The 25,337-nt window shown below is 56.5% G+C and overlaps 1 protein-coding gene across 1 annotated transcript in view; it reads right to left on the reverse strand.

The window, feature by feature from the left end:
• Positions 1-25,337, reverse strand: part of OBSCN (obscurin, cytoskeletal calmodulin and titin-interacting RhoGEF) — a 96,242-nt gene that overhangs the window by 22,528 nt on the left and 48,377 nt on the right. Inside the window, exons 18-42 of the mRNA XM_049648814.1 lie at positions 24,626-24,999; positions 22,598-23,462; positions 21,205-21,483; positions 13,322-13,400; positions 12,985-13,109; positions 12,654-12,851; positions 12,194-12,226; positions 11,882-11,980; positions 11,273-11,491; positions 10,878-10,950; positions 10,597-10,664; positions 9,780-9,899; positions 9,508-9,647; positions 8,950-9,150; positions 8,758-8,840; positions 8,407-8,580; positions 7,643-7,799; positions 7,277-7,393; positions 7,017-7,181; positions 6,503-6,661; positions 6,215-6,392; positions 5,671-5,784; positions 681-848; positions 367-469; positions 76-205 (exon numbers count right to left, since the gene is read on the reverse strand). Of these exons, the coding sequence (XP_049504771.1) occupies positions 76-205; positions 367-469; positions 681-848; positions 5,671-5,784; positions 6,215-6,392; positions 6,503-6,661; positions 7,017-7,181; positions 7,277-7,393; positions 7,643-7,799; positions 8,407-8,580; positions 8,758-8,840; positions 8,950-9,150; positions 9,508-9,647; positions 9,780-9,899; positions 10,597-10,664; positions 10,878-10,950; positions 11,273-11,491; positions 11,882-11,980; positions 12,194-12,226; positions 12,654-12,851; positions 12,985-13,109; positions 13,322-13,400; positions 21,205-21,483; positions 22,598-23,462; positions 24,626-24,999 (4,421 nt within the window). The remainder of the gene's footprint in view (positions 1-75; positions 206-366; positions 470-680; positions 849-5,670; positions 5,785-6,214; positions 6,393-6,502; positions 6,662-7,016; positions 7,182-7,276; positions 7,394-7,642; positions 7,800-8,406; positions 8,581-8,757; positions 8,841-8,949; positions 9,151-9,507; positions 9,648-9,779; positions 9,900-10,596; positions 10,665-10,877; positions 10,951-11,272; positions 11,492-11,881; positions 11,981-12,193; positions 12,227-12,653; positions 12,852-12,984; positions 13,110-13,321; positions 13,401-21,204; positions 21,484-22,597; positions 23,463-24,625; positions 25,000-25,337) is intronic.

Below are 25,337 nucleotides of genomic sequence, written 5' to 3' on the forward strand. Positions count from 1 at the left end.
CCCTCATCAGGGACACTGGGTGATGGGAGGCCCCAAGCTAGTCCCCTCAGCTGCCCTTATGTCTGCCCATGTCACCTCGCACTCATAGTGGCCCAGGTCCTCCTTGTTGGCCGCCAAGATCTCCAACACCAGCAGGCCACTGCGGGGCTCGTTCAGGGTTCGGTATTTGCCGCTGGGTGTCAGCAGGGCCCCATCCTTGTACCACCTATGGCCAACCCTACAGTGTGAGGCAGAGCCACCCCAGCCTCCCCAACTTGACACCCTCCTCTCGCCCCCGCCCTGCAGTCTGGGCTTGCACATGGAGCCCACCCACACTTTGCCAGCGTCCAGCAGACCCTGTCCCAGCCCCCACGCTGCCTGGCCTACCTGATCTGGGGGTGTGGGGCACCTTCGATGGTACAGGTGACCTGAACGTCCTCTCCCTCCACAAAGGGCACTGCCCGGACCTTTTTCACAAACCGTGGGGGTACTGTGGGGCCACCGAGTGGTGGAAGGGGAAGAGATATAGAGAGAGACACCATGATGGAGAGGGACCCTACTCCACCAGTGAGTTCCCCAGATGTGGTCGGAATCCACATGGCCACCATCAGCCCCACCCGCAGGCCTGTGCCCCCCATTGAGTCCCCAAGGTAGAGCAGGGTCCAGATGCCCCACACCCCAGCCTCCCTCCCAAGGCTCACCTTGCACCAGTATCTTGCCTAGGGTGCTGGCATTGCCAGCAGCACTGGCCGCGAAGCACATGTACTGGCCGGAGTCCATGCCAGTCAGGTTGTCCAGAATGAGGGCACATGAGCCATCGGGGTCCTCGATGAGGATGTGGTGAGGGTCCACTTCCACTGGCTTCCCGTCTGGAAAGGAAGGCAGGGCTGTCACGGAGGGGACCCTGCTGGGGACAGGAGGCTGGCCTGCCTGGGGGGTTGCAGTCATGGGGCAGCGATGGAGGAGCACTTCTGGAGCATGGACCCCTGGTGGGGAGCCTGGCTGGCCAAGCTGATCCAGAGTGCCATTTCCTTCCCCAGACCTCCATGTCCCCTGTGCAGCCTTGCAAAGTAGGCTCCTAGCTGGAGGTAGGGGCCGGGCAGAGGGGCCTGGCCCCAACAGATGATGTCCCATTCTGGCACGCAGACCTTCACTCATCTGCCCATTGATTCCGTTACTTCCCGGGACCCCACCCAACAGACACGCTCAGACACTGCCCATGTCCCTCATCACTACCCAACTGAACGTCTCCAGCCATCATGCGATTCTCCCCTGCGTGGAGGCCAGGAGAGGTGCATCTTTCCCCGCAAGGACCTGTGTCCTCCACAAATACCTAAAACTTCACAGGGGACCTTGTATGTGCCGAATGAAGCTGTTTAAATAGTTCATAAGCAGCATCGTGACCCCTAACTCAGAGGAACCTGTGCCAACTGTTTTTAAGCCACGTCAAGTGACCCAGTCACTTTGGGGAAGAGGACACAGGCAGGCCTGCTAGCAGCCCCATAGAAGTCCAGCGTCTCCTAGAACCTGAGGTTTCTCCCCTGAGGGGGCAACCCACTTCCTGCAGCTAACATCTGGCCCCCAAACGTGGGGACTGGCATATGTGGCTCCAGCCAGAAGGCCTTGTTTTCTATCTGTATCTGGCTGGCCTCGTGGTTTCCAAGCGGGGAAACACCCCAGACCCTTCATGCTTCGGTGACAAGAAGGGACACGGTCAGGGACGAGGTGTTCCAGAAGCGAGAGGAGGAGGAAGATAAACAGAAGGCCCCGCTGGGCCAGGTAACAGGACCCATGACAGGTCTGTGGAGTCGGTGGCAGACAGCACGAGGTCCACTGGGCAGGAAACCACCCCCCGCCCCTTCCCCGCCCCCCCCCCCCCCCGCCGCCGTGGCCTGTGGAGGAAGAGCCGTGGGGCCGGAGGCTGCAGTCTGGGCACCGAGAAGCAGGGTCAAAAGCAGATCTCTGGGTGGTGCTTTGGCTGACACGCTCCCTCCTGACGCCTGACGTTGACTGGCTTCCTAACAAACACGAGAGCCCATGCTGGGTGCAGTCACCAAGTCTGGATGGGCAGAAGGCAGGAGGGCCAGCACCTGGGCTGGGAGGCCAGGCACCGGAAGTTTGTGAAGGACTCCTTCGGATGACAGCAGAGGAGCCATGTCCCCACAGGGAGCCTTTGATGCCCGTCCTGTGGGCTGGTGGAACCTGCATGGCATCCATAATGTTGTGACAGGCTGGAGGAGGCGGAGGTGAGTGGAGGGCTATAGGAGCATTCTGACAGGTGGCCCTGAGAAAGGCTGGGGGATGTGACTGCTGCTCTGGGCCAGAAGGAGCCCCATCAGCAAGGTCACCACCTTGCAGGGGGTCCCCAGCCAACCAAGGGGCACAGAGCCTCGGGCGGTGATGTGATGTGGCTGCTAAGTCAACATCCCCGAAGCCAAAACAGTATTCGCAGAGACGCTGCTCCAGACGGAGTTTTGGGTGAGCCCCAAACACGGGACATTACTGAGCTGCGGAAGTGTGTTGTGTCTTCCTGCTCCTCCACCCTGACCTGACAGGTGAGCCTTAGTCCCCTGTGCCCAGAGACCCCAGGCAGGGAGAGGTAGGATTTTCACAGCACCTGCATCCACTCACGGGACCTGAATGTCACCTTGAGGCCAAGTCAGAGTTCTGTGGCTGCAACTTCTACCTCTGGACCCAATGTTTGCGGTATGCAGTTCCCGGGCCAGAGGGAATGTGGGGAGGGGACATTCCAGTGTGTACTCGCCAGGCGCAGAGGTGGCAGCAGCCACCAGAGGGAGCAGGTGGCTGGTCAAAGGCAACTGCTCCTATGGCTCCAGTAGGTGTAGACAGGCCGGCTGTAAGGGGATCCCCCGTGCAGAGCAATGGATCCTGCTCTTCCACCCTCAGGCACTCAGGCACCAGGACCTCTCCGCATTCTTGAGGCGAGGTCTCTGATTCGTGTCCGGGGCCCTCCATTCTGGACATGTGGCCCCTGTGGGTGGGTCAGCACTTGCCCCTCTCTGCCTGCTCCTAACATGGGAAGTGTCCACCCATGACATTCTGCCGTTCTGCTGGCTGGCAAGTCAGAAGTCTCCCCACGCTGAGTTCCTCCATTGCAATAACCAACCTTTACCTCTTCGACGCCTACAAAGGGGACCCCCACCTACAGACTCATGTACTGGGACAGAACCTCTTAGGGGACCTTCCCTCCAATTCCCCCTCCCCCGCCCCATCATCCAGCTCAGGGGAGACCCAGGCTATGCAGTGAGCGCAGCAGCGGTCCAGGCCACATGGTGGGGAGCCGGGTCCCAGTTCCATGGGCAGAGCTCAGAGCCAACTGTGTGGCTCCACTGGCGATGCTCTTCCCAGTGAAGGCTGCTATGTGCCCACCAGCCTTGAGCTGTTGCAAAAGACACAGCCTGAGAGGCTACAGACCAGTCAGTTGAAGACCCCTCCTTGGGGCGGTGAACAAGGTAAAGTTCTTGCATGGGACACCGCTCAGAGGCCAGGCTGGGGGCGGACTCCCCATCCTGGCAAATCAGTGTCTCCGTCAGCTACCGGTGGGGTTTCCTGCCATGACGCTGCTTTGGGTCACAGAAGCTCTGTCCCTACCACATGACTGTGTGCGCTGCGTGTATTGTGACAGCATGTGTCAACACGGGCTGACCATCTGGCTGCCCCCACCTCCTCCATCCACCCCTTGGGGAGGCAGTCTGGTCATTGGACACAGCTATCCCCAGCCAAGTTATCCCCTCCAGAGCACTCACTGTCCACTCCTGGGTGGCACGTCCCCCTTTCCCCTTGGATGTGGGCCCCGGCCAGCACACCCTCTTGGAGGCAGCCTGGCCAAAACAGGTGGCCCCAGGGGTTCGTTCTTGCTTCCAGGAAACTGTATGAACCACTGTGTCCCTCCCAGGATGGAGGGTATGAACCCGTCCTCACAGGTCAAAGGTCTGGACATGAGGGGACAGCGGGACGGACAGGTACCCTCCCAGGTTCTGTGCAGGGGAGGCAGCTGGGGATGAACCTCCTCAGACCCCAGGACGAGGTGGCTGTGGGGCCTCCCTCCAGAAGACGACCCTGGGGCCGCTCTCCCAAACTGCTGACGGGAACCAGTCCCTGTGTCCCCCAGCTTCAGCCTGTGGCTCTGACTGCAGGACACGGGGAAGGCCCCTCTTGTGTCCCAGCAACACCACCAGTATTCGCTCTAGCCCCATCCTCAGCCATGAAGGACAAACCAGTGCCCCTGGCTGCTCAACCCGAGGGCCTGCCCCTGGGACAGCTCCCCAAAACTGGGACTGGACTTGGTTATTCAGACTGAACTGAGGACTTGGAGACCTGCCTGCCAGCCCAAGTGACCCACAGTGAGAGTGTCTCAGTTTACCTGGGGGCCTTGGACCATGTCAGATGGCTGTACTACACTGTGGTTTAGGGCTGGGGCTTAAGGTCACATGTCATTAGCTTGACCTCTGCAGGGGCCGTGACAGGACACCTGTGCCTGCATGAGTGACCCCGAACAGAGGCCCTGGACACAAGGCCACAAGCCACAAGGCTCAGAGGGATGTCCCCAAAGGGCCAAACTGAGTGCTGCCACGCATGCATGTGGGAGCAACATGCAATCTGCATGACCACTGGGTGGGGGGACCCTGGGACCCTTCCCCATGTTGCTTTTCCCTTTCCTGCAATAAAGCACACCCTGAGCGGAATGTTCTGCTGAGTTCTGTGAGTCCTTCAGGTGATTCATTGAATCCAAAGCTGGTCGTGACCCCCCCCCCAAAGTGAATTTGATGCCAGAAGTGGGGCTGGTCCCGGGGACCCCCAGAATACAGCCGGTGTCAGAAGTGGGGATGGTCATGGGGACCCCCAATGTGCAGCTGATGCCAGAAGTGGGGGTGGTCCCTGGGGACCCCCAGAATACAGCCAGTGTCAGAAGTGGGGGTGGTCATGGGGACCCCCAAAGTGAAGCTGATGCCAGAAGTGGGGGTGGTCCCCGGGGACCCCCAAGCTGCAGCTGATGCCAGAGTGGGGGTGGTTCCAGAGACCCCAGACTACAGCTTGTGCCAGAAGTGGGAGTGGTCATGGGACCCCCAAGCTGCATCTGGTGTCAGAAGTGGGGGTGGTCCCATGGACCCCCAGAATACAGCCAGTGTCAGAAGTGGAGGTGCTCCCAGAGACCCCCAAAGTGTAGCTGATGCCAGAAGTGGGGTTATTCCTGGGGACCCTGACCACAGAGCCAGCCTCAGTGCCCTCTCCCTGCTCCTGGCCTCCTGGTTGCCCACCCAGAGCTCCTGAATGTTCACCAGGGAGGCCTGCCAGCTGCCCCCTCTGCCTTATTTCTCTAGCTGGCCGTGTTGCCTTCATGCCACATGTTTGTCTCCTGGTTTGCCATCTGTCTCCTCCCCTAGACGACCAGCACCCCTTGGCAGGGCCTGGCGTCTGGGACAGGGTGTGAGCCCTCGGAGAGCTAAGGAGTGAGTTTGGGGTGGGTAGGATCACTGTGTCGGGATCATGGGTGCACGCCCTCTGCCTCTGTCCCACCTCGTCCACCCACGCACCCACCCAGGCTAGCGGTGATTGTGCCCAGCCCCCCAGCAGGCTGCCCCTCATTCCCCAGCCCCTGCCCGGGATGGATTCCCTCCCAGCGCCTCTTCCTGGTGCAGGATCAACATCCCTTGGGCCCCAGGGGCCTACCTTTGTACCAGCTGACGATGGGCTTGGGTGTGCCTGTCACACGGCAGGCCAGCTTGACAGTCTCACCCAGCTCGGCTGTGCAGTCTGCCAGCTCCTCTTCGAAATCTGGGGGTTCTAGGTGCACGCGTGCACACACACACACACACACACACAACACACACAGGCTTTGAGCTCTTGGTGGGTGGGATAGCCCCCCCCCCCAAGTCCTTGGTGCGTCCCTGGCACAGCCAGAAGCCTCAAGGTCAAAGAGTGAGATTGTTATGGACACCACCCCCTGCGACCTTCCATCCAGGACCTGGGTCTGATGGGAGTCAGGGTGAGTGAGGCAAGCTGGGTGGGTAACAAAGAACCGTGGAGAAAGGGGATCCTCTCTCCTGTCCTAGGTGGGGAAGCCCACCTGGGGTTACCAGGTCCTTCACGTCCCTAACAGTCTGGGTGCCTGTCTTGTGCTGGGGTGGGGGGCTGTGTGAACCCCGAGGCTTCCTGTACTCAGGTCAGGCTCAGGCTCCCAATCTGGCAGCACTGCCATGGCCAGGACACTCACGCCACACAGGCAGGGCCAGGCGTTGCTGGATGCCGCAGATCTCCTTCACCCAGGAATTCTTGGTGATGACCGTCCGCGCCTGCAGCAGATACTTGCGCACAGAGTCCTCTCGCTCGTGCCAAACCTCGAAGGCGCGGTCGTCACCCTCCACCTGGTCATTCAGGTCAATGCTGCTCAGCTGTGGGGGGAGGCAGGATGCAGGCTGATCGTCTGGAAGCAGGACTCCACACCCCCTGCCCAGCCGGCACCCCCCTCTGCCCCATTCGGGCTCCATGGGCACCCGCAAACCTTCATCATGTTCCGGAAGACATAGCTGAAGGTGTCAGTGCGGGAATCCCGTCTCGGCTTGCAGACCACCAGGTGGTGGCGGAACAGGAAGACATGCCGATGGTGGCCCTTCCAGGGCATCCGTGCGCCCGGCGCCCCCTCCCACACGATGAAGTGGCCCTGGGGAGCATTCAGCTCTCAGCTCGGTACGTGGCGCCCACGTGGCCCCGCCCAGGCCCTCCACCGTGCCCAGCACCCAGCACCCCGCACCCACATAGCTCTGTCAGGCCCTCCACCGTGTCCTCTACCCCGCACCCATGTGGCCCCGTCAAGCCCTCCACCCTGCCCTGCACCCGGCGCCCACATGGCCCTGTCAGGCCCTCCACCATGCCCCACACCCCGCACCCGATGGCCCTGCCCAGGCCCTCCACAGCACCCCACACCCCGTACCCACATGGCCCCGCACCAGGTCCTCCACCATGCCCCATTCCCCCCACCCACGTGGCCCCGCCAGGCCCTCCACCGCGCCCAGCACCTGGCGGATGGGCTCGCCCAGGGCCTGCAGGGTGCCCGGGTAGTTCTCCATGAGCGACACGTGCAGTTGGTTCTCAGCGCGCTGCGGCAGGGCCGACACCACGGCATACGCCTGCTCCAACAGCGCGCAGTTCTGCCTGTTCCTCGCCTTGTTGCGGATCAGCTCCTGGGGGAGAAGGCATCAGGCCCGAGCCCCACCGCCTGCCCGTCTGCCCGACCGCCCACCAAGGCCAGGGAGGGTGGCCACGCGGCAGCCTGTACCTTGAGCAGGGCCTGGTACTGCTGGACCCGCTCCACAGGCTGTTCTAGGAAGTGCTGCAGGGGCGGCAGTGGTGGCTGCGAGGGGTCTAAGGCTGACAGCACGTCTTCCGTGTATTTCTGTGGGAACCGCAGCATGGGGTTGGGGACACACATGTGCACCCCTGATGGCCAGTGTTACCAGGGCGGAAAGCTGAAGGGCTGGGGCATGGGGTACATGCACATGCGCATACACATGCACTGCTCCTCCCTCCGGTGGGCCTCACACCCTCCTCCTGCCCCCTGCGGTGTCACCCTCTGAAGCTGAGCCCAGAGCTTCAGGGACCCTGCTTTTCTCAGAAAACTATGAGGCACGGGCTGGGGGGGCACCTTGTAGAACTCCTGCACTGCTGTGCTGACCACCGCAGACTCGGCTTGTACGCGGCCTACCAGGAACTCCAGGTACTTCTCAAAGGCCGCCTGGTTCTTGATGAAGCACATGGCCACATCGTCATCCGTGTCACACTGCTGCAGCTCCCTCTGGAAGCTGCAGAACAGGGGACAGTGGTCAGGGGGATGGCGAGCCCTCAGGCTGGGGGAGAAACAGGTTGCTGCCCAGGTCTGGGCTGGGGAGGCTGCAGGTGCGGTGTGTGAGGGCATCCACATCTGCACACATGACGTGTGTGTGTCGTGTACACATGCATGCCCACACGTGTCAGAGTGTGCGTCTGAATGCAGGTATGCACGCCTGTATCTGTGTACACAGAAGTGCATGTCGTGGGACGTGCCTCTCATGTGTTTGGAGAAGTTTCTGGAGCGTTCTCACATATGGGTGCTGGCAGCAGGCAAGGATACTACAGGCGCTTCTGTGGGCGAGCCAGGTACACATGCCTGTGTTCCTAGGGACATCTGTGCCCGTAAACAGGGGTGTGGTGCGCCAGTGGGTAAACCCAGTCAGTGAAGTTCTCTCAGGCATGCGTGAGCATGTGTGCATGTGTGCAGGTGCATCACTGATATGCATGCATTCGTCTTTGTGCACTTGTGACTGTCACGTGTGCTTGTACCTTTGTGCATGCCTGGCTGGCCCATGTGCACGTGTCTGTGTGCACACCTGGGGGCTCCGGAGCAGCCGTGGGGCCTGCCTACCCACCCACCTGCTGTGGAAATGGCTGATGTCCTGCACGTTTCGAAAGATGACAGCCTTCTGGGAGGCCACAGCCGCAGGTACATGGGGGCAGTGGTCCAGGTGCTGCATGTGGTGGCTTTGCAGGAACTGCAGCTTGCCCACAAAGGCCTGCTCAGAGCTCAGCAGCTCCTGGATGATGGAGCTGGGAGGGGATGGGGTGAGGAGAGACCCAGGAGCTCCTGAGGGGGGCAGGCAGCTTCCTCCTCCCATGCAGCCCACCGCCACCCACCTTCAGAACAAGCCCGGCAATGTGGGCAGCACCCCCAAGGCTACCTGGAGGCCACAAAGCCGCTCCTGCCCCTGCCTGCCGGACCCTCACCTTAGCCTTGTCTTGTATTCATCCTCAGACACGGCCTCCCCCGGGAACTCGGGGGCCTCGGTGGGCCCCCACTCGGGTGACAGCTGGTGAGAAAATGGGGGACGGTGGCAGGTGGTCCAGTCTCTGGCCCAGCCCTGCCCTGTGGGAGGACCCAGGGGTCCATCCCAGGACCCCACACCAGCCATCTGGTACCTTGAGCCGCCTGTCCAGGTAGGCAGGGGACACCCAGCCCTGCCGTGAGGGGCTGGACTTGGTGGGCTTGGTGCGCACAAGCCAGCGCAGCGGGTGGGCGGAGTCCAGCACTTCCACATACTGGCCCTCCCGCAGTGAGATGGCATCCTGCTCGGCCCCCAGGGGCAGGTAGTCAGCCGTGACCACATAGATGTCGAAGATCTGGGGGGGATGATGCCGAGTCAGACCAGAGGGATGCCAGCCTGATCTACCAAGGCCCCCACAGCCCCCACAAAGACCCCAGAGCGGGGAAAACCCAGACTGGAGCCAGCCGGGCCTCCTGAGGCTGTGGAGTGCCTGGCATCACGTTGGGGGAGAAGCCATCCTGAGGTTCCAGAAGTTCCAGGACAAGCTCAACCCAATGGGATTTCTGCTGATGGAAATCCCATCAGGGTGGCAGTGAGGCCACCCCAGAGGGCCCAGGGGTCCAGGCCATCCCAGGTGGCAGTATTATGCTCCCACTCCTCCCCCCACCGGTGCCCTGCCCGCTGCCTGCCCCCCACTGCCCCATCAGAGCACCTCGCCACGGGAGTCCCCATCCTCCGACTCCGAGGATGACTCCTGGACGCTGGAGGAGGGGCGGGAACGGCCATGCCAGGGGGATGCAGACGGTGTCTTAGATTCCTCATCGCTGTCACCTCCAGGCACCTGCAGCTTGGCTGGGGGCATAGGGCATGTGATGCCCAGGAAGGGCCTGGCCCATATCCCCTCCCCGTGGGTCCCCAGGGTGCATGGACAAGGGAATTCAGTCACTGCCCCTACCCTTGCCCCACAGCCAGCGGCGCCCTCACCCTGCGTGATCTTGGCCGACACTATCTCTGTGATCTGGGAGGTGAGCTTCTGCAGGAACTCCTCTGTGCCCACCTCGGCCAAGGACAAGTGGCTACGGGCCTCCACCGCCATCGGCTCTCCTGGGGACCAGAAGCTGGCTCAGCTAGCTGCAGGCCCTGCAGACCTGTGCTCTCCAGGCCTGAACCTGGGCTCAAGTGTCAGCAGTGCAGAGGAATGCACAGACTTGGGGCCATCACTGCTGGAAGCTTTGCAGGGTCGGGTCAAGAGTGAATGAGGGCTGCCTGGATGAGTGGGGGTCAGCCGAGAAGTGATCCCAAAGGTGGGCAACCAGCACACAGAGCACATGGCCTTCCCTTCTCTACTTCTGTGCAGACTCCCTGCTTTCCATTAAAAAGTTACAAATACCCCAAGGTGCCAGAAGGCCCTGTGCAGGTGGCCAGGAAATGAACCGAAGGACCCTGCTGGGGACGGGGGAGAATCCAGGACCGATCAGGTCTGGATACTGGCATGCCCAGCACCCGCCTCCTGCACTGCCTTCACCTAGCCATCACTGCCACCTGTGTCCAGGCCAGGCATCCACACAGCCCGCTGGGCGTGAGCTGTGAGCCAAGGGTCAGATCTGCAAGGCTCAGAAATGGCCTTGACACCAACTAGCATTCAGAATCAGGCCCAGGAGAGGGCAGGAAGCCCTGGCCCAGAGAGGACAAGCAGGTATTTCTGGAGCAGCTGTGGGCCTGGAGCAGCCTCCTCCATGCCTCACCCCTGCACTGGGTGCATTGACCCCCACCCTGCTCCCTGCTCCCAATCAGCCCATACCTTTCCTCTGCCCAGCAAGATCAGTGAAACCTGCAGGTTCTGACATCTGCGTGGAGACGGCTTGGGTCCTAAAGGGGAGGGGCATCCTGAGGGAATGCTTCAGCCGAAGCCCTGGTGTTACAGTGGGGACACTGAGGCACAGAGAGGGACAGGGCCTGGCCCAAGCCACAGAGTCCTTGAGGGGCAAGGCTGGGCTGCAGTCTGGATGGGGTTCCCTCCCAAGGGCAGCAACGCCCCACTCCCAGGCCTGCTGCTGCTGCTGACCTGCTTCCCCTACTCACCCCTGCAGGAAGGTGGAGATGAGGGCCTCCTTCACCCCAGCATGCTCCTCTGCTGCCCCTGCCTCCTTGGGCACTGTCAGGAGAACAGGGTGAGCCTCAGGATGACGCCCCACAGCCCTGAGCCAATTCTGGCGGGGACCCGACCCAGGGTGTCTACCCCCCAGCAGGAACCTTGACCCTCGCCCTTGGGAGCCCCAAGGTGGAGTGGGGCCCAGGAGAATAACACTCAGGGGGGCAGGGGGTTTCTAGGAGGGTCTCATCCAGCTATGCAGAGCCTACAAGACAGGGGTGGGAGCTGGCCCATGGGGCTCTGTGTTCAGGGGGCCAACAGGAGAGGGCTCTGGGTCGGGGGCTCAGTGAAGGTCAGCTGCCCGCAGTCACCCACGCCCACTCACGGCCAGAGATGTGCAGGCTAGCGGAGCAGAGGGCCTGGCCAGCACTGTTGCTGGCGATGCAGGTGTATGTGCCCTGGTGCTGTCTGCCCACATCCAGCAGGACCAGACTGTGCTGCTGTGCAGAGCTGGCCACCGTGTAGCCTGGCGTGTCACGGCCAATCCACAGCACGCCTCGCTCAGCCTCCTCCCGCAGCCAGTGCACGGCTGGGGCCGGGCACCCTGTGGGCAGGAGGGAACAGTGAGGGAGACTTGGGGAGATGGGAAGACTGAAGGGCCTTGGGGGGAGTCCTAGGTAGGAAGAGGGTAGGGCCCTCTCTGATCCTGGGGGAGGAGTCCCAGGTGGGAAGAGGGAGGGGCCCCGCTCAGCCTGGGGGAGGAAGGAGTCCCAGGTGGGAAGAGGGAGGGGCTCGCTCTGAGCCTGGGGGAGGAGTGTCAGGTGGGAAGAGGGAAGGGCCCCGCTCTGAACCTGGGGGAGGAGTCCTAGGTGGGGAGAGCGCAAGCCCCGCTCTGATCCTGAGGGAAGAGTCCTAGGTAGGAAGGGGGCGGGGCCCGCTCTGATCCTCGGTTTGGCTGTCCTTGTCAAGGGGCAGGACAGTAGGAGGGCCCCACCTTCCACCTTCACTGAAAAGGTGATGCTGGAGCCTTTCTTCACTTTCTTGGAGGTGAATCTTTCCAGGAATCGGGGCGGCACCAGCTGCTGGTACACATCTGGAGAAACAGCAAGCATTGGTGATGAATGCATGTCGAACCCCTGCTCCCCATCCTCGGGGCACCAAGGCCCCCCTCCCAGGTCTCAGCCCCATCCCATCTGGAGGTTGGGTCTCCACAGCCTACAGTGCACCCTCCTCCACCTGCGACGCTGTGTCCCTCACTCACTTTGCTGAGCCACCCACCCACCTCTGCCCACCCGAGTCGGCTCACCTGATTCTGGCTTCTCTTCGGGATCTTTGGGGCCTGAAAGAGGCAAGAAATGGAAGTCAGGCCTGTAGCACCAGGGGGCCTCCCTCCTCTGGGCCTGTGCACCTGCTGGGGGTAGGAGTCTGTAGGGGTGTCCCACCCACTCTCATACACACACCCCTCCACGGCCCCAAGAGTGTGGGCGTTGATCTGGAGCCAGCACGTGGGGTGGCACCCAAGGGCGAGTGAAGCCTGGGCAGAGCTGGGTCCCTCGGCCACTCCCTCTGGCGTGACCTGGGAGCACCTTGCGATGCTCAGAACTTGGGACAAAGGAGCTCATACCCATCCTCCAAAAGTGACTCCTGACCTCCTCCTCCGCAGTCTCCTGGTGCTCCCACACTTGTGGGTCTGTTTCACTGCCTGCCTGCCCCCACCCAGGCCACTTGCACTGCCCAGGTGGGGACACCCAGTCCCCCGCACCCACCTCGGACCAGCAGCCGGGCTGATGAGTAGGCGGCACCCACGGCGTTGCTAATGTAAGCTGAGTACTGGCCGGCATCCTCCTTGGTGACAGATACAACCTCCAGGGTGTGAATCGTCTTCCTGTCAGCCATGCGGATGTGTGCAGAAGCCGTCAGGGGCTGCCCGTCTTTGAACCAGTACAGCCGTGGCGCTGGGTAGCCTGGGACCACAGGGGACTGGTCAGCACACAGCCCCCGGCCAGCACGCCCTGCCCTCAGAACCCCCTGGCCCCCATGCCCACCCAGCCTCCACTGTCCAGATGGCGCTCCGGGCCATCTGTCTCTCTTCCTCACCTTTCACTTTGAGCTGGAACTTGGCCAGGCGCGTGCCAGGGGCCACCTGGAGGTCCTTCATCTCCTCCACCACCTGGGGCAGCTGCCCCTCCTCTGAGGTAGACTCCGTGCCCTCTTGCTCCCGGCTGGTGGGAGAACAGAGAAGGGGCATGAGGTGGACCAGCAAGGGGTCAGGCCTGGATGGCTCCTGCAGACCCCTGCTTGCTGGCAGGACACTGCCAGGGCCTGGCTGAGAGCTCCAGGACTCAGGTTCTGTCTGCCCAGGCCAGCACTGCCGCCCCCCCGGGCCTGCACCACCAGCCTGCTGGGTGCTGCCTGCGTCCACATGGACCTCTACCTGGACAGGTAGCCTTGGGCGCTGAAGTAGGAGGAGGTCTCCGTGGCATCAGCCGCAGTTTCATAGTCCGTGCTGGTCACTGGTAGAGGAACAGTGGCTGGAGTGAGCTCTGTGCCCCACCTGCCCAGGCATGGCCCCCCACCAGAGGCTAGCCACCTGGCTCTCAGTGCGAGTCCATCCCTAGGAGCCACTGACACTCCTGGGGGAGAGGCCATGGGGCACATGGTAGACGGTGTCCCTTCCACACCTCAGGCTGTCTCCATGTTTCCAGGCCTGTATCTAACTGCAAGTCCCAACAAATTGTCAATACTGGGTGACGCTGGGCCTTGTGACTGGCAGAGAGCGGCCAAGGCTATATCCTCCAGTCTTCCCCGCTAGGGAACAAGGAGTGACATATACAGCCAGCCGTGAAGGAGTAACAGGGTCTGGACTCACCCTCTGCTGTAGGCAGGATGTTCGTGTCCCCTTGACCTCAAATGTGGAAACCTGCAGTGTGCTGGTGTCAAGAGCAGGTGCTCTGGGAGGTAGTCAGGGAGTCAGGAGCTCCTGACAGCGGAGCCCCCACCATGGCAATGGCATTAGTGCCCTGACAGGAAGCAACCCCATGCGAGGAAGAGCTTGACTGCAGCCACGAGCAGTACACTTCTGTTGTTTCTACCACCTGCTCTGTGGTCCCTGCTGCAGTAGCCCCAACAGCCTCCCCTTCCCCCATACAGAATATGTGGGACAATGGCTGTGATAGTGTGATTTATAAGAAATACGGACTCGGCCCTTGTCACTGTTCCTGGCTTAGAGGTCCTAAAGCCCTTGGGTTTCCCAACTGAAGACAGCAATGAAGGTGTCACGGTGTTCATAACAAGCCCAAGTTCATGTTGTTGTGGTGACTTTAGAAAGCCCCTAGGGATGGCGGCTGGTGGCCTGTGGACCCCACCATGGGACCAGAGAGTTGGAGGCTTCAGTCCTGCCCCTGACCTCTGGGAAGGGGAGATGGAATCAATCACCAATGGACAATGGGTTAATCGATCATGTCTATGCAATGAAGCCCCCATGAAAACTCAGAGGGACAGTCTCAGCGTTGGGGGGGATTGAAGGCTGGGGAGCATGTAGAGACGTGGGGAGAATGACATGCCTGGAGAGGCATGGAAGCTTCCCATCCCTTCCCCAGCATCTTGATCTGGGCGTCTCTTCTAACGGGCTATCCCTGAGTTATATCCTTTTGTAATAAACCACTAATCTAGCAAGTCAAACATTTCCCTGAGCTCTCTGAGTCCCTCCAGCACATTCATCAGACCCGAGGAGGGGCTGTGGGAACCTGTGATCTGTTGCCTGTGGGTCAGAGCACAGGTGATGTCTGGACTTGGGGTTGGCGTCTGAAGTGGGGGTGGTCTTGTGGGGCTGAGCCTGTGGGGTCTGATGCCATCTCCACATAGATGGGGCCAGAGCTGAGTGAATTGTAGGACCCCCAGCTGGTGTCAGAGAATTTCCTGTTGATCCCTTACAGATAGGAAATAATGGTGAGCCCTGCGATCACCCCAGCTTCCTGCCTTTAGTGTCCAGGTCTAGGAGGGGAAACTGAGGTTGGCAGAGCCAGGTAGACCCTGAGTTGAGGAGACAGAGCTGGCATCCTGGAAGATGAAGGCTGCTGGAGTCCACAGGACAGAAGCCAGAGAAGAGAGAGCTGCACACAGAGTGGGGACCCTCTCACTGGAGGGTCAGCAAAGCACTGACTGGCATGTGCACATGGGGTAAGAGACCTCTGAAGGGGCCATGGACACAGTGCGGAGGATACTGTGTTTCTAGTCAGACTGGAAACTTTCACAATCTGTGGATCAGGTGCTCAGGAAGTCTTTCCTTTCAGTAGAGGGAGGGAATAAGCCCAGCTTCCTGGGCCCCACCTCCGAGGAGGATCTCAAGAAGGTCTGCAGACACACTGATCCTAAAACTCATGTAGAAATGCAAAGGACCCAGAGGCTCAAAACAGTCTTGAACGAGAGCAAAGTTGGAGGACCCACATGTCTAGATGTCAAAACTTACAATGAAGCTACAGCCATCAAGACAGCATGCTGGTGGCATGATGGTCAGATCATGGATAAATGAGACAGAATGAAGAGCCCAGAAATAAACCCACTTGTTTCATGGAAATGAGATTTTGACAAGAGTTCCAGGACCATCTTATGGAGGAAAATAGTCTTTTCCACAAACAGTGCTGGAACATTGGATTTCCACAAGACAAGGATGAATTTGGGCCCTTAGCCTCTCACCATATACAAAAAGCAAACCTAAATGTCAGAGCTAAACCTGTAAAACTCTTAGAGGAAAGCATGGTTGTAAATGTTTATAGCAAAAACTAGGTGATGGTCTTCTAGACGTCACAACAAAAGTACAAGCAAGCAAAGGAAAAGTAGTGGACTTCATCAAATTGAAAATTTTGTGTATCAAGAAAGTGGAAAGAAAACCCTCAGAATGGGGAAAAATGTTCAAAAATCATATATTTGATAATGGCCTAGTACGCAGAATATATAAAGAACTCCTACAACTCAAAATCAAAGCCCAATCTGAAAATGGGGAAAAGACCTGAGTAGACATTTCCCCCAAAAAACATACACAAATATCCAATAAAAGATACATGAAAAGATACTCAACATCATTAGTCACCAGGGAAATGCAGGTCAAAACCACACTGCTTAGGGCAGCAATTACTAAAAACCCCTGGGTGGCTCAGTCTGGTTGAGTGTCCAACTTTGCCGCAGGTCATGATCTTAAGGTTTGTGGGTTTGAGTCCCACATCAGGCTCTGTGCTGACAGTACAGGATCCTCTGTCTCCCTCCCTCTGCCCATCCCCTGCTCGCTCTCTCTCTCATAAATAAATAAACATTAAAATTTTTTAATAAATAAAAAGGTGAATAATAACAAGTACTGATGAGGATGTAGGGAATTCGAACCTGCATCCATTGCTGGTGGGAATTGACAATGGCACAGCCCCTGTAGAGCATGGCCATTCCTCCAAGAGTTAGCCACAGAATTGCCATATGACCACGTGATTCCACTCCTAGGTATGTGTCCAAGAGAACTGAACACGTATGTCACAAAACACAATTACTTGTACACAGATGTGTGCAACAGCATTACTTATAAGACCCAAGACAAGTGATTGATAAACACCACCTGATGAATGGATAAGCAGTCCACATACAAGGGAGTATTGTTCAACCTGAAAAACAGATGAGGTACTGATGTATTTTACAACACACATAGATCTCTGGGACATGTTCAGTGACAGGAACCAGACACAAAAGGCCACGTATCATATGATTCCATTTATATGAAATGTCCAGAACAGGCAAACCCACAGAGACAGAAAGTAGCTTAGTGGTCTCCAGGGGCCAGGGAAGGCAGAGTGGGGATTGACAGTGAATGGACACAGGGTTTCTTTCTGGGATGACAGAAATGCTCTGGTGTGGGAAATAAGCGTAAGAATTCCCTTAGCTTGGGGGCGCCTGGGTGACTCAGGCGTCAACTTCAGCTCAGGTCATGATCTCGCAGTTCTAGAGTTTAAGCCCCACCTTGGGTTCTGTACTGACAGCTCAGAGCCTGGAGCCTGCTTCAGATTCTCTCTCCCTCTCTCTCTGTCTCTCAATCTCTCTCTGCCCCTCCCCCACTTGCACTCTGTCTCTCAAAAATAAGTAAATGTTAAAAAAATAAAAATAATAATTCCCTGAGCTTGCACTAATGAGTTAACAAGGCTTAGTATGGAAAGCCGCCTCAACAGGATGAAAGTGTCCGAGACCAGTTAGAGGCGGAAAGCCACTACAGGGTAGAAGCACCCGACGTTAGCTAGAGAAAAGGTGCTTTGTTAGCCTTGAGGCACCCTGCTCCAGCAACCTTACACTTTGGAGATAGGAGCTGCTTGGCTGTATCACCCACAGAGAAACACTGTCCATCTGGTGTATCATTGTGCTTTAATCTCAACTTTTTTTTTTCAATATATGAAATTTATTGTCAAATTGGTTTCCATACAACACCCAGTGCTCATCCCAAAAGGTGCCCTCCTCAATACCCATCACCCACCCTCCCCTCCCTCCCACCCCCCATCAATCCTCAGTTTGCTCTCAGTTTTTAAGAGTCTCTTATGCTTTGGCTCTCTCCCACTCTAACCTCTTTTTTTTTTTTCCTTCCCCTCCTCCATGGGTTTCTGTTAAGTTTCTCAGGATCCACATAAGAGTGAAAACATACGGTATCTGTCTTTCTCTGTATGGCTTATTTCACTTAGCATCACACTCTCCAGTTCCATCCACGTTGCTACAAAGGGCCATATTTCGTTCTTTCTCATTGCCATGTAGTACTCCATTGTGTATATAAACCACAATTTCTTTATCCATTCATCAGTTGGTGGACATTTAGGCTCTTTCCATAATTTGGCTATTGTTGAGAGTGCTGCTATAAACATTGGGGTACAAGTGCCCCTATGCATCAGTACTCCTGTATCCCTTGGGTAAATTCCTAGCAGTGCTATTGCTGGGTCATAGGGTAGGTCTATTTTTAATTTTCTGAGGAACCTCCACATGAAAAGATGCTCAACGTCGCTCCTTATCAGGGAAATACAAATCAAAACCACACTCAGATTTAATCTCAACTTCTAATGCCACTTGCCCCCCGAACCCTTTGCTTGTTACACACACAAGTTATTGGTCCCTAGCTTATTGGTTTCTTCAGCAAGTTCATCACATATGTAAAACCTTGAGAGTTCAATCAATACAGAGACGAAACCCCTGTTTGGGGCTCTTTTCTCCTCCCGGACATTAGCCTCTCTCATATGCAATTCTGCATCTGCTCTCTTGCTGGACACGAGAGAACTTCAGATTCAAAGTCTGCAACACTCTGGCACTGGATGGTCATGCTGGTCGCACAACATTATGAATATACTACAATCCACTGAATTGCACATTTTTAAACAACAACTTCGATGGTGTGTAAATATCTAAACATTTTAAATCCCAAGAGAAAAGGCAAATTTTGCACAGAGAAACAAAGGTAAGAATGGCATCCTATTTCTCAGGTGGAAACAATGCAAGTTAGTAAACAGTGGAACAGCACCTTTAAGGAATGAAAAAGAGAAAAAAAAAAAAAAAACGTCCTAACAAAAATATCTTCCAGAACCAAAACAGAAATAGACGTTTCTTTCAGGCATACAAAAGCTGAGAGAACTCTAGCATACCCAGACTACAAAAAAGATGCAGAAAGATGTCCCTCAGGCAGAAAGAAAGTGAGAGCAGATGGAAATCCAAATCTACACAGCAGAATGAAATATCTCCTACTGGGTAAACACACAATCTGGTCTCATTTGAGGTAACTGACTTACTGTTGTGTGCAGTTGTGCTGATGATACTGACTCCACATTTGGCCCTACATCTTGTTAGTGTTGCTTGATGACCTCTCCTGGGTCCCTGTGTTCCCAGCCCCTTGGAAACTCATATACAGGTCTTAGAAGTGCCCACCAAAGCTGGGATGGGGGAGGTTTGCTTTGGCCTCCCGTGAATCTGTTAGAGATAACCTAGTTTTTCTCAGACCTTATATACCCTTCAGTCTCCAGCAACCGAGGTCGCTTGTGTCATAACTACAGAAGGTGACACTGACACATCCCTTTTCCTTGCCAAGCAGTGTTCCCTACAATGGCTGTATCACCATGTAACCATCGCCCACTGAAGGACAGCTGGGTTGTGACCAGTTACCGGCTGTTGAGAATAAGGTTGCTAAGAGCCTTTGGGTACAAGTTTTATTATGAATTTGGGATTTCATTTCTCTGGGATAAACACCAAAAACAGCAACTGTTGCATTACATGTTAGCTATGCGGTTGGTTTTGTAACTGACTGCCACCCTCTTTTCCAGATGGAGTGTACCATGTTACATTCCTGCCAGCAATGCATAATCAATCCTGTTTCTCTGCCTCCTCGCCAGCACTGGGTGTTATCTCTATTTTTTATTTTAGCCATCCTGCTAAGTGTAGAGTGATGTCTCGCTGGGGTTTTGATCAGCATTTCCCTGGTGGCTAATGATGGTGAATATCTTCCATGTTATTTGCCTTCAGGGTGTCCTCTGGTGTGAAACATCTGGACATGTCTTTTGCTCCTGTTCTAACTGGATTTTTAATTTCTTTTTTTTTTATTGTTTACTGTTGACCATTCTTTATATACACAGTAAAACTGTGGATTGTGAACAACTTGTTCTGCGAGCATTCCACAAGATGAGCAAACATTTCTAATAAATTTTAACTTGATAAACTGAGCGATGTGTTGCAATATGAGTAGTATGTGACACTGAATGTCACATGATTACAACTGAGTCAATGGTTCTCTCTCTCTCTCTCTTTCTCTCTTTCTCTCTCACTGCAGGATTGTGGGTGATTGTCTTCTATGCTCAGATGCTCATGCTCAGTCTCAGGCCATGGCATTTCACAGAAATCAGTGGTTTTTCAAAACATTGGAAGGTGCCCACAACTGGCACTTGTGTTTTTTTTGTTTTGTTTTGTTTTGTTTTTTTGTTTTGTTTTGTTTTGTTTTGTCACTTCCAATCACCTATGGACGGCCCTTTGCTTTTCCATACAAGAGTGAGCTTAGGTAGGAATGCTTAGCTTCATTCTAGGTCAGGCTGCCTGCAGATATAGATCATTTCCTCTGCCGCCTTATTGACAGTTACATTCAATATGTGACAAGAGTTTATTAATACTGTAGTGAGGTCAACATCCATGTGAGTGTATAAAATGGCCCCCATGCAGAAGGTTCCATGGAACCAATAGATAGCAGTGATTCCATTAGTGATAGTGAAGGTTGCCCTACACAATAATCCTCCTCTCCCTTGTCTCCCTTACACCAGCCACAAACGTTTTCAGGGTAAGTACATGTTAATTTTTCTTTATATTTTGTATTTTCTTGATTATTTTGCATTATATTACAGTATTGTAATCATTTTTATATGAGTATTTGGGGGCTGTGGAGCAAATCATCTGAGTTTCTATTATTTCTTATGGGGAAATTTGCTTTGATATACGAGCACTTTGGATTACAAACATGCTTCCGGAATGAATTATGCTCACAAACCAAAGTTTTCCTGCACATATATTTCATGCTTTCCTTATTTTTATTGGTTTCAGAGGTAGAATTTATTGTATATATTTTTAGATAAAGTCCTTTACTAGATATGTGGTTTGCAGATACCTTCTCCCATCCTGTACTCTGACAACCCTCTGCACGGGGTCTTTCTCAGAGCAAACATTCATAACTTTTACCAATTTTCCCTTTTATGGGTGTGCTTAGTATCAAATCTAAGAAGTGTTCTCCTGGATCCTAAATATTTTTCCCTATTTTTTTTTCCTGAAACCTTCATAGTTTTGTATTTAACATTTACATATATAGTCCATTTTGAGCTAATTTTTGTATAAAGCCAAGGTCTAATTCTTTGCCTATAAATGTCCCAATGACTCCAGCACTACTTGAGATTCTATCCTTGAATCTGAAATTCTATCCTGCCTCCACTTAATTGCCCTTGCACTTCTGTCAACAATCAAATGGATGTACTTGTCTTGAGGCCCACCAGGAGTCTCGGCATTAGAATACAACATGCCTCCTGGTCCCTTATCACTCGGGAAACTTCCAGGGATTTAAGAACTGTGTGCTAGGAACCCGGAACAAGACCAAGTACATATTTCTTGTTGTGCCATAGGTAACCGCCCAAGTGTGCCAAACACCTCCAAACTGTCCCAGGCCCCTCCCCAGCCTAGGCACCTCCCAAGGAGATAAGGTCTCTGCCCCCACCCCAGCCACAAGATATGAGGCTCCACATCCTGTCCGACCCGAAACCTGTGCTCTCTGGGGGCTGCCACACTCACAGTCCACACGGAGCTCTGCCTTGGTGGACGACACACCCATGCTGTTCTCAGCCATGCAGCGGTAGACACCCATGTCTGCAGGTACCACTGCAGTGATGATGAGCTGGTGGCCGCCCTGTTGGTCCTCACTGATCATGTAGTGGTCATCCTCCTCCAGCATCCTGCCATCCTTGAACCAGCACACGGTGGGCACCGGCTGGCCTGTCACCACACAGTCGAAGCTCACGGGGTACCCGTCCTGCACCTCCTGATTCTGCAGCTCAGTCAGGAACACTGGGGCTGGGAGGGTCAGGCAGGGTATGCAGTGAGCTGGCCCCAGGGTCTCCACCAGTCAGCCCAGCTGCCAGCGGCTCAACGTGCATCCAGTTCACGGCACCCATTCACGTGGGAGTGCTTGCAGACCCCGGGGCTAAACACAATTCTGCGTCTGCCAGCTTCACCCCTGTTCTCTAGGAGGATCCTCTCCTTGCCAGCCTGCATCTCAAGCCACTGAGAAGCCAGAGGGATAGTGGGCAGGAAACAGGTAGGAGGAGCAGGTAAGGAGAGACATAAGTCGTGTGGGCTGCAAGCGTGAGAATGGCCCATAATTGCACAGGGGAGGTTTCCAGACATGAGGCCATGGGGGTTATATACCTTCTTTACTCCTAGGGAAACACAAGGGAATGGTGGAGTAGCTTTAAAAGTAATTTTAGTTGCTGGAGCAGAAGATGGGGGCCGTGGAATGCCACCTTTTATACTGGTTTTACCCCAAACCCTCACGGAGCAAACACAAACTCTGGAAAGTCCATATTCCTATACCCACTTCATAGACAACACTGAGGCTCAGAGTGGCTAGCATGTAACAGACAGAGCTGGACTTAAACCGAGCTCTAACCCCAAATTCAGGGCTCCTCCAGCTCGGGGCAGCTGCATCCGCAGTGGCCCCAAGCTGGAGCCCAGCCAGCTCCCTGAGTCTTCAGCTGACCCAGGTCACACCGGCCCTGCCCCTCCCCCTCCCGGCCCTGCTCCACCCTCCCTTCCAGGCCCCTCTCCACCCTCCCTTCCAGGCCCCGCCCCACCTTCCTTTCCACGCCCCGCCCCATCCCATTCTAGGCTCCACCCTTTACCGCCCCAGCCCTCCTCATCCCAGGCCCCTCCCCCTTCCAGGCCCCGCCCCCTCTTTCCCTGCCCCGCCCTCCCTTTCCAGCCCCGCTCCTCCTCTTCCAGGCCCCGCCCTCTCCCTTCCTGTCCTCCCCCTCCAAGCCCTGACCCCGCCTCTCCCCCTTGTCGCCCCTCCCCCTTCCTGGTCCCGCCCCTCCCCTTCCCGCCCTTCCCCTCCAGACCCTGCCCCCACCCCTCCTCCCTTGTCGCCCCTCCCCCTTCCGGCCCAGCCACAGACAGCGCGCAGACTCACCGGCGTCTGTGGTCAGCGGCCGGGGCACCACCTCCTGAGCTGCTGCGGGGGCAGGAGCCACCTTGCTGATGCGCATCTCCACCCCCCGGGGCCCCTGCTCTGACAGGCTGATGTCCACGCCGATGCCCATGGTGCCAAACATCTCCCGGAAGCAGGTGGCCGCACGGTGGGCCTCGGCAAGCGCCTCGAAGCGAATGTAGACAAAGTGCTCTTCTTCGCGGTACGTCCGCCAGTCCCCCGGCTCCTCCGGCTCCGCCGGGCCCTCGTCTGCGCTCAGGAAGATCTCTTCGTCCGATACTTCGGCCGGGCCCTTGGTGCGGAACAGGCGGTGCAGCCGCCGGGCTGCTCGGCGGAAGGCGTCATCCAGCTCGCCCCCAGAGGAGCTCTCCGCCTCGCTCTCCGTCCCGCTGACTACCACACAGGCGCTGTGGGCCACGTGGCCGAACTTGCTGCTCACCTGGCAGGTGTAGCGGCCAGCGTCTGCACGGCCCAGGCCCGTCACCAGCAGACAGCAAGTGCCGTCCCCAAGCTGGTCGATGTGGTGGTGCCGGCCGTCAGTCAGCTCCACGCCGTCCTTCAGCCAGCGAGCACGCACATCCGCCTTGCTGGACACCACACACTCCAGACGCAGGACATCCCCCACCTGTGCCTCAGTGTCCCCAAACGTGCGGGAGAACACGGGTCCTTCCTGCTGCTTCATCTCTTTGCGAACCTTGTAGCCTTTGAAGGCAGCCTGGATCTTCACCGCTGCCTTGTCCATGGACAGGTCGCCCAGGTCTTCAGCCCTCAGGTTTCCCAGGGGTGGGTGAGCTGCAGGTAGCTGTTCCTGATGCTTCGGTGGCTTCCCAACTGCAGGGATCCCAAGCTGTGTGCACAGGTAAGGCGGGGAAACTGAGGCCCATGACGGAGAAAGGACAGTGCAGGGACATACAGGAAGCTGGAAGCAAAGCTCATGTTTCACTTCACCATGCTGCTCTGCCTTCTGCCTGCCTGAAATTGCATAACTTTCACAGAGGCTGGATGCCTTATGACTCCTATTGCCACCGAGAGGCAAGCCCACCCTCCCTGAAATCATTTCTAATGGTTACCTGGACAGGGACTGACAGGTTGTGAGGAACACCACAGAGAGACCAGTTTAGCTCTTAACAGCCAGGTGGATGGTGGGTGGGAGGATGCATGGGTGGTGGGAGATGGGTGGGTGGATGGTGGATGGATGGGTGGGTGGGTGGGGGATGGTGGATGGATGGGTGGGTAAGTGGTGGATGGATGGATGGATGGATGGTGAATGGTGGATGGGTGGGTGGATGGGTGGATGGGGAATGGGTGGGTGGGGGATAGTGGATGAAGGGATGGGTGGGTGGGGGATGTTGGATGGAGGGATGGGTGGGTGGGTGAATGGTGGATGGATGGATGGATGGATGGGTGGTGGATGGGTGGGTAAATGGTGGATGGATGGATGGATGGATGGATGGATGGATGGGTGAATAGTGGATGGATGGATGGGTGGTGGATGGGTGAATGGTGGATGGATGGATGGATGGATGGGTGGTGGATGGGTGGGTGAATGGTGGATGGATGGATGGATGGATGGATGAATAGTGGATGGATGGATGGGTGGGTGGGGATGGTGGATGGAGGGATGGGTGGTGGATGGGTGAATGGTGGATGGATGGATGGATGGGTGGATGGATGGTGAATGATGGATGGGTGGGTGGATGGATGGATGGGTGGGTGGGGGGATGGTGGATGGATGGATGGATGGGTAGGTGGTGGATGGGTGGGTGAATGGTGGAAGGATGGATGGATGGTGAATGGTGGATCGATGGATGCATAGATGGGTGGGTTGGTAGTGGATGGATGGATGCATGGACAGAGAATGGATGGCAGATGAGTGGTGAGTGGATAGGTGGTTGTATAAATGGATGTTAGATGGACAGATGTATGGATAATGGAGAAATGGGTGGGCATATGGCTGATGAAGATCTGAGACATCCAGGCCTCTCTTCAAAGGCCACACTGGACACTCACCTTGCTGGCCAGTGGTGAGGTGCTGGGCTTCCCAGCCTTCTTGAGGTAGGTAACCAGGGAGGGAGTGCCTGCCCGGGACTCATCGTCAGAGCTGGTATGCGAGAGGTCGGCTTCGCCAGTGCGTGCCAGCTCGTCTGCTGTGGAGTAGTCCTCAGAGAGGTCTGGGGCCGCTTCTTCTACCTCCTGCCGCGGGCGTGGTGAACGACCATCCTCCTCGGGCAGCTCACTGATGGAGTCCAGCGTGGGTTCACGGCTCATGCGACGCTTCCGGGCCAGGGCCTCCCACAGCAGGTGCAGGTCACCCTCCTGGGCTGCCTCGGGGGGCAGGCTGGGCTGTGCAGGGGTCTTGTCGTCAGATCCCGTGGTCAGCACCACTAAGAAGGACAGGAGACTGGTCAGCAGAGTCGGGACAGACCCTCGACCCCAGGCTGGCCATGGCGGCTGTGTGGTTCCCCTCAGTAGGCCTCTGGCACCTCCCTGGGCCACCAGGGTTTTCTGGAGGTCCAGTCTTTATGAAGTTTCAGAGGCTCTGAACTGCCCTCTCAGCCTCAGCTTCCCCTGCTGAAGCCAGACTTCACCCTACCTTGGGCACCTGCACAGGAGGAGTGAGCCCAGGGGAGCACGGGGCCAGGATCAGTGCAGATGCAGTGGGACAAATAGTGTGAGGGGGTTCAGAGCACAGGGGAAGGTGGTCAGAGTGGGGAGGCTCATA

Source organism: Panthera uncia (assembly GCF_023721935.1).
Source record: "Panthera uncia isolate 11264 chromosome A1 unlocalized genomic scaffold, Puncia_PCG_1.0 HiC_scaffold_17, whole genome shotgun sequence".
NCBI lineage: Eukaryota > Metazoa > Chordata > Mammalia > Carnivora > Felidae > Panthera > Panthera uncia.